The sequence below is a fragment of the Podarcis filfolensis genome (genome assembly GCF_964270895.1).
Source record: "Podarcis filfolensis genome assembly, chromosome: 6".
Classification (NCBI taxonomy): Eukaryota; Metazoa; Chordata; class Lepidosauria; order Squamata; family Lacertidae; genus Podarcis; species Podarcis filfolensis.
The window spans coordinates 461,276-470,893 of NC_139609.1; the positions used below are offsets into that span (position 1 = coordinate 461,276).

The window sequence follows — 9,618 nt, forward strand, 5'->3', positions numbered from 1 at the left end:
CGCGGCGATTTCTCGAGGAAGCGACGCTGGACTGCGCGTTGACGTCTCCTCCGGCGCCTCCCCCCCTCCCGCTCCGCCTCCCTAGGAGGGCCTCGAGGAGACGCCTCCGAGCAGGCCGCCGTTTGTCTGCCTGCCTGCCTGCCTGCCTTCACGTGGCCGCTTCCCAACCTCCCGCCCTCGCCCCTCCTGCGGGGCCTCAGAGGGGCCGTGGACTACAACGCCCATCAGCCCTGACGCCTGCCCTGCTCGCTAAGAGCAGCAGGGGGCAGGTCCTGCCCATCGCCCTACAGCCCAAGCGCCCTCTGTAGGCAGCGATGCCCAGAGCCAAGCAGGCGGCTGCTGGCAGGGCTGAGGCTGGCAGGCTCACCATCAAGTGGCACCAGCACCCGCGTGCCCCTCCAGCCTGAGGCCGTCCAGCAAACCGAGTCTCCGTGCTCTTTCACCCCGTGGGGGCGTCTCCCAGGCCCACTTGCTGGGTGGCACCAGGGACGCATGAATCATAGAATAGAATCATAGAGTTGGAAGAGACCACAAGGGCCATCGAGTCCAACCCCCTGCCAAGCAGGAAACACCATCAGAGCACTCCTGACATATGGTTGTCACAGTGGCGTAGCGTGGGGGGTGCAGGGGGGGCCGGCCGCACCGGGCGCAACATCTGGGGTTAGGGCAAATCCATGGGTTAGGGGGCGCAAATCCACGGGTTAGGGGGCGCAAATCCACGGGTTAGGGGGCGCAAATTACTTGCCTTGCCCCGGGTGCTGACAACCCACGCTACGCCACTGGGTTGTCAAGCCTCTGCTTAAAGACCTCCAAAGGAGGAGACTCCACCACACACCTTGGCAGCAAATTCCACTGTCGAACAGCTCTTACTGTCAGGAAGTTCTTCCTAATGTTTAGGTGGAATCTTCTTTCTTGTAGTTTGGATCCATTGCTCCGTGTCCGCTTCTCTGGAGCAGCAGAAAACAACCTTTCTCCCTCCTCTATGTGACATCCTTTTATATATTTGAACATGGCTATCATATCAGCCCTTAACCTCCTCTTCTCCAGGCTAAACATGCCCAGCTCCCTTAGCCGTTCCTCATAAGGCATCGTTTCCAGGCCTTTGACCATTTTGGTTGCCCTCCTCTGGACACGTTCCAATTTGTCAGTGTCCTTCTTGAACTGTGGTGCCCAGAACTGGACACAGTACTCCAGGTGAGGTCTGACCAGAGCAGAATACAGTGGCACTATTACTTCCCTTGATCTAGATGCTATACTCCTATTGATGCAGCCCAGAATTGCATTGGCTTTTTTAGCTGCTGCGTCACACTGTTGGCTCATGTCAAGTTTGTGGTCAACCAAGACTCCTAGATCCTTTTCACATGTACTGCTCTCAAGCCAGGTGTCACCCATCTTGTATTTGTGCCTCTCATTTTTTTTGCCCAAGTGCAATACTTTACATTTCTCCCTGTTAAAATTCATCTTGTTTGTTTTGGCCCAGTTCTCTAATCTGTCAAGGTCGTTTTGAAGTGTGATCCTGTCCTCTGGGGTGTTAGCCACCCCTCCCAGTTTGGTGTCATCTGCAAATTTGATCAGGATGCCCTTGAGTCCATCAACCAAGTCGTTGATAAAGATGTTGAATAAGACCGGGCCCAAGACAGAACCCTGTGGCACCCCACTAGTCACTCTTCTCCAGGATGAAGAGGAACCATTGATGAGCACCCTTTGGGTTCGGTCAGTCAGCCAGTTACAAATCCACTGAGTGGTAGCGTAGTCAAGACCGCATTTTACCAGCTTCTTTACAAGAATATCATGGGGCACCTTGTCAAATGCCTTGCTGAAATCAAGGTAGGCTACATCCACTGCGTTCCCTTCATCTACCAGGCTTGTAATTCTGTCAAAAAACGAGATCAGGTTAGTCTGACATGACTTATTTTTCAGAAATCCATGCTGACTATTGGTGATCACAGCATTCCTTTCTAGGTGCTCACAGACTGTTTGCTTAATGATCTGCTCCAGAATCTTCCCTGGTATTGATGTCAGACTGACTGGGCGGTAATTATTTGGGTCCTCTCTTTCCCCCTTTTTGAAAATAGGGACAACATTTGCCCTCCTCCAGTCTGCCGGGACTTCGCCTGTTCTCCAGGAATTCTCAAAGATGACTGCCAGTGGTTCTGAAATCACATCTGCCAGTTCTTTTAATACTCTTGGATGCAGTTCATCTGGCCCTGGAGACTTGAATACATCTAGACTAGCCAAGTATCTTGTACTATCTCCTTAGTTATTCTGGGCTGTGTTTCCTCTGCTGAATCATTTGCTCCAAATTCTTCAGGTCGGGCATTATTTTCTTTATCGGAGAAGACTGAGGCAAAGAAGGCATTGAGGAGTTCAGCCCTTTCTGTGTCCCCTGTTTGCATTTCACCATCTTCTCCTCTGAGTGACCCCACTGTTTCTGTGTTCTTCCTTTTGCTACGAACATACCCATAAAAGCCTTTTTTGTTGCTTTTAACCTCTCTAGCAAGCCTGAGTTCATTCTGTGCTTTAGCTTTTCTGACTTTGTGTCTACACGTGCTGGCTATTTGTTTGAATTCCTCTTTGGTGGTTTCCCCCCCTTTTCCATTTTTTGTACATAAAACATGGAAGGCACAAGCACATGCCTGCTTGTACCTTCCATGCTGATGTTCAGTGTGATCCTGGTGTCAAGCGTCCTGCTCCTCAATCTAGAAGGGCATTCTGGCAGAGGTGGAACCCCCACTGCTGCACCCTTTCTGAGGTGAGTTCCAGGTGTGGTAAACAAAATCTGCCCGTTTTCCCCTATGGGGTATCCAAGAGCCCGTATAGAGTCCTTACATGGGTTCCCTATTGGTAGGAGAAAATAACAGAGGCCAACCAGAGAATATTGAGAAGCAACGCATCTAGTGAGCCTGATCTTTATTGATCTTTAAATTCCCTGCCCTGGAACTCAAGACCACCCCTCCATACATACATCACAGAAGGGGTGTAACCCAAGACCATCCCCCACAAACATACCTACATCACAGAAAAGGTGGTCCACAACAGAAATTTGAATGTTGTTTTTCCTGTCTGCCTTATCTGATTGCCTTTCCTGGTAGTCTGCCACCCTTTGAAATGGTGATTACTTAATTCCTGAGACAATGGGAGGGCTTCCTGATCGCCTCCCACCTTGCAGAAAAAACATTTGGTCAGCTTGGGAGTCAAAATGGTTTCAGGTCAGTCTTCCTGTGTTGATCTATATGACTTTAAATTTTATTATTACACAAGCTAGGCGTGGTGGCAGCGCCAGGGTGGAGGACATGGCTGTGCAGGTTCTGCGTGACATCTGCAACTGGACCATCCATTCTGCGTGCGGTCAAGCAGATGCACCTCGCATGTGGGAGCTCTCGGCAGCAACGGATGGCACTCAAGCACCTCCTGGTGAATGACAAGCACTGCTTCCTGTACTGCTATGTGTCCAAGGTGGCCTGCTCCAACTGGAAGCACATTCTCGAGGTGCTGGACGGCACCCTGGGGAATGTGAATGCAAAGCATAAGCTCTCCCATCATATTGGACTTGAAACCGAACTTATGGGTGATGTTGCACAAGTGCAGACTAGACAGCATCATTTTTAGTCTTGGGTGCCTTGGGTTAGCAAAGCCAACTTTGTCTAACATATTTCCATTCACTTTATTATCGTCTACATCTCTGTCAGTGCTGGAGTATGTGTTCCTACATATCAGGAATGAGGGAACACATTTCCTCAAGGACAAGCTTCTGGGAGTCACATGTCTGCAATGGGTGGGGAGAGAGTGAAAAGTACACAGAGAAATGGAAGTGACATGACTCCAACATGTCACTTTCTCAATGCCCTCCAGCCTTCATGCTCCTTAATATTGTTGATAAGTCCTATTAAATTCTGAGAAGACACGGTTAGGATTGTGCTGTTAAAACTGTTCCTTATATGTTTTCAGAGCTTTCCATCATACTGCTGGCTTTAAAAAATATCAAGAAATCAGTGAAGAGACAGGATTTTAAAATTCATGTTCTAGGCCCTTTACCTCAAAAGGAAACTTGAAATAATCACAGATCAATAATAGACAAATATCTCAGATTATTTACTTGTATCCAATGGTACAAACTGCTCGCCTATTTAAAAATAGTGAGGGCCCTTATTTTACTTATTTTACCACTACTGTAGCTGCACAAAACAATGTGTAAGCTTTCAATGAATATATTTTTGTGCCTAGAAACAGAAACATTAAGGGAGCTTGATATATCGAGGGTTTTTTTTTTTAAAAAAATCAACAAATATTATGCTGTCTACATTTTTCAGTCCAACATGAAACAGATTTATTTCCTCATTCAACTGGATAGAAAATATATTTCAGTGAAGCACAAATCACTGCAGATTTGAAAAAACACATGTCCATGCATAACTTTACAAAATATTTCAGAATGTTAAACACCCAATTATTGGTTCCAAGGCTGTATCCCAAGGGGTTTGTGCACTTATATAAAAATGGACACTAGCAATAAACTATGTCTGTGATACCAAAACTGCACATTTTCCATTTGGAGCCACAAAATTAAGATTATATATATTAAAGCACTGATTATAGACTTTATATTAATTGAGGCAGTCTTTTGGGCAGAGGTAGAAGTTACTTCCTGGCTTTTAATCCAAACTTCTGGCTTTCCCCCCAAACCCATTTATTGACTTTGGAAACAGTAATCATGACTACTGTGGTATTTGTTTTCAAGCTAAGAATTTACTGCACTCTTAATATGTGTCCCTAAATATAGGCTGATTAGGTTCCTAAACTCTACACAAATAAAACGAAGGCATCAACTTCCTTCATTTTTCACTGAGAAGCAAAGGAAACTCACACTATGCCTAGAACACAATTTGCAAATTATGAAGATGATCCAAGGATGCTTCCAGATGCACAGCTCCTAGACCTACCCAATCACTGCTTTACATAGTGTTAGTTATGAGCAGACTTGCAATAGATTTTCCACACTGCAAGGATTATTGTGCCTTTTCCACATAAACACTCCACTAAGCTATGTTCACACTCACACCAGTGCAGAAGAGTACAATTCACATCCAGGCAACTGTTCATTAATAATTCCTCACTGGGATTTTTTAAAGCAGTTTCAATGCATTATAGTGCTTTTTAAAGAGCAACTGTCTTATTACTTAGATGCCCTTTAAGGAACTTTTAAAAACAACCCTGCTTTTTTGTTCAACAACCCTAGCAACGGGAGAAGAAACAAACAGTAGCAGCAATGACCTTCTTTCAAATATTTACTCAGAAGGAAATCCCACTGAGTTTAAATGGAGTTTATTCCTGTTGTTAGCATTGTTGGGATTCAGGGGCATATGTGTTGCGATAAATCTTTGTAAGTTTCTGCTGGTGAAAGAAGAGTAGTCAGGTAACAAATGACCTTGAACTTGCCTAATTCAACCTATGCCTGATGTAAATCCCAAAGCAGTCACTTTAAATTTATTTGATTACTTCTTCAAATTGTTTCATTCTCTCTCATCAGGTGCTTCAGGAAATAGTTACTTATTGCCGCACACCATTCTTAAATGCTTGTCTTTTCCTTTTCTTATTGTTTATTTTTAATCTGTTAAATTTTACCACAGTGCATTAGCACCAATTTAAAAATAGCCACTACACATCTCAAAATGGAAGAGAAGTGCTAGGCCATCTGCACCTGTGGAACTAGCATTGTTCTTTCTTCTTTTAAAGTCAGACTTTATGCAGCATGGGGAAATATGAAATAACCACAGTGAAAGCACAGCAAAAACTTAATGATACTGTAAAGTGAGTAAATAAGAGTAACAGTTCTGGAGTATAAACAGCTAGTATGGAAACACCCCAGAAAAAGAAGTTCCACTTTTTGGTGACTCAAGCAAAATGAACACAAAATCATTAAAAATAGAAGTGAACTACTTATTTACTTTGATTGTAAAACATTTGATTTACAGAGCTATGCTTAAAAAAAATTCAAGACAGAATAGCCACATATCAGTCTATTGTACAGTAGAGTGGGTAACATAATGCTTAATGATAAAACCTCATTGTTAGTTCAAAAAGTTGCCTTTCTGAGCTAAATTGCATAAGGCTTTTCTGGTACCAAATTGTCAAAAGTTTTCTTTGTCAAAGTCATAGCAGTCACTTGCTTATTTTTTTCCGTGGTTGTTCTCCGAATCCAGAAGTGCAGAGCGAATTCCTAATTTCTTAAGCTCCTCCACTAGGTCCCCGCTTTGATGCATCTGAAGTAGTATATCACAGCCCCCTACAAATTCACCATTCAGGAAGACCTGGGGAATAGTAGGCCAGTTGGAATAGTTTTTGATTCCTGAATCAAAACAGAAAGACAAATTAAACCAAATACATTAGACAACTTATAACAGTGTTTTTGAACTGGCAAGGCAGTTAAGACTATACTGGAGAAAAGAAAGGAAGCACACAACCCATAGCCTTTTAGCAAATCTTATTGGCTTTAAGTCTGTATCACCTTCTCTCTTCTCCTCCTCGACTTGGGGCAGGGGACCTGTCCTTTTGCTACTGTGTAAAACACAATTTAAGCTGACAAAACTGACTAATTAAAGACCTGAGGTTTCCAAGCATGGAATTATGGAATAGAATCAGTTCATTCAAATTTTAAAAATGCTGCAGAGCCAATTATTTCAGATTAGAGACAGAAGTACCAAGGAGAAACACAAAACTATACAAGGGCATTTTGGAGCCAGGCAAGTGGAAAGCAGTAGTATATTGTTTAAGCTATATGGGGAACAGAGCAGCATTTCATTCCAACAACCCCATAGATTAAGCTTGTCCATTGCAATTTGAAATGGGGTTTCCCCACAATCAAATCCAGTACTGTACTTTAGCTACTTACAGAAAACTAGTGTGGTGCTGTAAACAGATAGAATCATAAGAGTTGGAAGGGATCCTAAAGGTCATCTAGTCCAGCCCCCTGCACACATAACCCCCTGTACACACAGCAAGTTTCCAAGATTGGTATGGAGGATCCAGGATAATCTCATAACATTTGAGAAACACTGGCCTGAGGAATCATCAGTTCAGTTTAATTCCCACAATAAAAAAAAATTGCTATCTAGATTTTTAAAAAAATATTACAATAGAGGCAACAACCATTTTGTGTGTGGGTTATGTTCCTGACCCCTGCGCACATCAGTGGAGTGCGCATCAGCCCACTCTGCCCCCTAGTCCACCCTTTTTTCTGCTGCATATTAATTAGGCGTGTATAAATCAATCATTGCCTGCAAAACACATGTTGCAGTTTATCCTTCCTCCAAAAGGTAGAGACCCTGGTTCCAGATTCTATCCGGCCACTTTCCCCCAAAGCAAAAGATTCTGCTCTCACTGCCCCATTTTTCAATTGTCTCTCTACATTCCATGGCTACTTAGCATGTTGAAACAGCACTGCATTCTTATCTTTACTATTACATTTATATCCCACATTTCCTTTCAAGGAGCTCAAGGTAAAGCACATCATTCACCTCCACATTTTATTTTCACAACCAACCTGTGAGGAAGGTTCAGCCAAGCCTGATTCACACAAGGTCACCTTCATGATTGAGTAGAAATGTGAAACCATGTCTCCCAGGTCCTAGACTAACACTCAAAACACTGCATTGGCTCTTGTTTCCTCCGTTAAAACTTTTCTTCTTGCAACTCATTCAAGATTCAAATTCTAGCCCTGATCCCTGGCCAACAGATTCACAGAAACTACATGAAGACTTTCCTAATGCATTAAACAGAAATTTTTGAACAAAGATATAGCACTTCTTGGACCTAACCTTAAATGTATTTGCATATTAAAAAAAAAGGATATTTTACTGCTTTTCAACACCTATTTGCTCTGTTTGGCAAATACAAATTCTTTATCTCTGTCCAAATTATTTATCTATTCCCGACAGACATTTGGAGTTGAGGGAGTGGTGCAAGCTCTTGTGTATATTCTAGAAGTGCTCTGAAAAATGATACAATCTCATAACTCTTTAGAAGCCAGGCAAAAACGTTCCTCTTCAGCCAGGCCTTTGGGTGATTTATATTCTACAGCCTTTTAAATGTGTTTGTGGGAGGGGGGTGTTATTGTTTTATTTATTTTGCTTTTATCCTGTATTTTTATCTTCTGAACCACCCTGAGATCTTCGGATGAAGGGCAGTATATAAATTTAATAAATAATAAAATATTAAGAACTTATGCAAGCCCCAAACTGGAAATCTCAATTTGGTCGCAGCGCCCTCCTGAGTTGCAAAAAGAGACTGGCGATCCTACAAGGATCATCCGAGCACTTGCACGGACATCTCCATCCAGCTCCCAAGTTGCGGGGAAGGCAGGACCAAAGAGCAACCGCTTCCCCTCTCATTACTCGAGAGCAGGAAAAGCCGGTGGAGAGAAGCGCTGGAGGCTACGGCAGCCTGGATGGGTCCGTGTGTGCACGCAACACTTCACACAGCCTTTCGGGAAACATCAGATTGAAGGGGAGAGGGGAGGGTTGTGCTCTTCTGCCGAAAGAGGCTCAGGGCGCCTGCAGGCCGTGGCACCCAGCAGCACCCGTTCTCCTCCTTGGGAAAGACTGGGCGAGGGGTGGCGGGGAGCGAGAACTAGGCCCCACGCCCGGCCACACAGTCGTAACCCGCAGCCACGCTTCCCACCCGCCAGGCCACGGCACAGAAACTCAATGAGGAAGACTCCGTGGAACCACAGCAGGGAGGGAAAGAGGGGCGGGGGGGACCCACTGCTCAGGCCTTGGCAAATGCAGGCGGGCAGCAGCAGCAGCGAGGTTTCCCTGCCGCCCCGCAAGCCGGCCTCAGCCCGCCTTCCCCTCAGAGGGGCAGCCTCGCGGGGTGTCGCGGGCGCAGAGGCCCCTCCGCCGAGCCCGCCTACCTTGGCGCAGGCCGGGGTCCTGCAGGACGTCGTAGGCGCGGTAGTCGCTGACGCCGTGCAGGTGCAGGATCTGCACCACCGCGTTGCTGAAGCCGCACTGGGGCTGCGCGGGGCTGCCCTTCATGAACACCACCACCGGGTGAGCGCGCACCAGGCGCCCCACTGCCTCCTTCGACCCGGCGGCCGAAGCGACGTCCTCGCCGCCCTCCGCTCCGCCGCCTCCGTGGCCGGCCTGGCTCAGCGGCCGCGCCAAGAGTGTCGTGGGCCGCGCGCCGCGCCACCGCCGCAGGGCTGCGGGCAGCCGGCAGAAGGACCCGCTCATGGCTGCGGGCTCACCGGAGGCTCCCTCAGGCGACCTCGCGGCCTAGCCAAAGGGACGCAGGCCACGGTTCCACTTCTGTCACTCACGCTCGGGCTACCAATAATGTTTAAGCGGGGCTGCCTGCGCTTCCTTAGCCCCGCCCCGTACGCGCCGCGACGGAAAGGTAGGCATTCCTGTCAGTCGAACTCAAGCTACCAATGACTATTGAGGCCAGGTCGGCCGGCCGCTTCCTATTCGTCCCCAGTGACCAATCGTACCGCACGGGGTCCTTTGAATAAAATCTCTCCTGCGGTAGAGGAGCTGTTGCTGCCTCCTATGACTGCGCAAAGGAAGTACCGCGACGCGCTGTGCTGTGATTGATGGGGCTTTCTGTCACTTTCCCATGGGA

General features: G+C 46.3%; 1 protein-coding gene and 1 long non-coding RNA gene across 2 annotated transcripts; one reads left to right on the top strand and one right to left on the bottom strand.

Moving 5' to 3' along the window:
• The first annotated feature begins 1 nt into the window (after position 1).
• On the top strand, positions 2–4,534 carry LOC310765904. Its single transcript, XR_014549867.1, has 3 exons — positions 2–490; positions 2,630–2,752; positions 3,262–4,534. It is a non-coding gene; the product is annotated as an uncharacterized lncRNA (long non-coding RNA).
• Positions 4,303–9,467, bottom strand: GLRX5 (glutaredoxin 5). The gene is made up of 2 exons (XM_083621502.1): positions 8,909–9,467; positions 4,303–6,346 (listed from the first exon to the last, which is right to left on the bottom strand). Exons 1-2 carry the CDS (start codon positions 9,228–9,230, stop codon positions 6,168–6,170), a joined length of 501 nt encoding a protein of 166 aa, XP_083477628.1. The 5' UTR covers positions 9,231–9,467; the 3' UTR covers positions 4,303–6,167.
• Between the last annotated feature and the right edge of the window lie 151 nt (positions 9,468–9,618).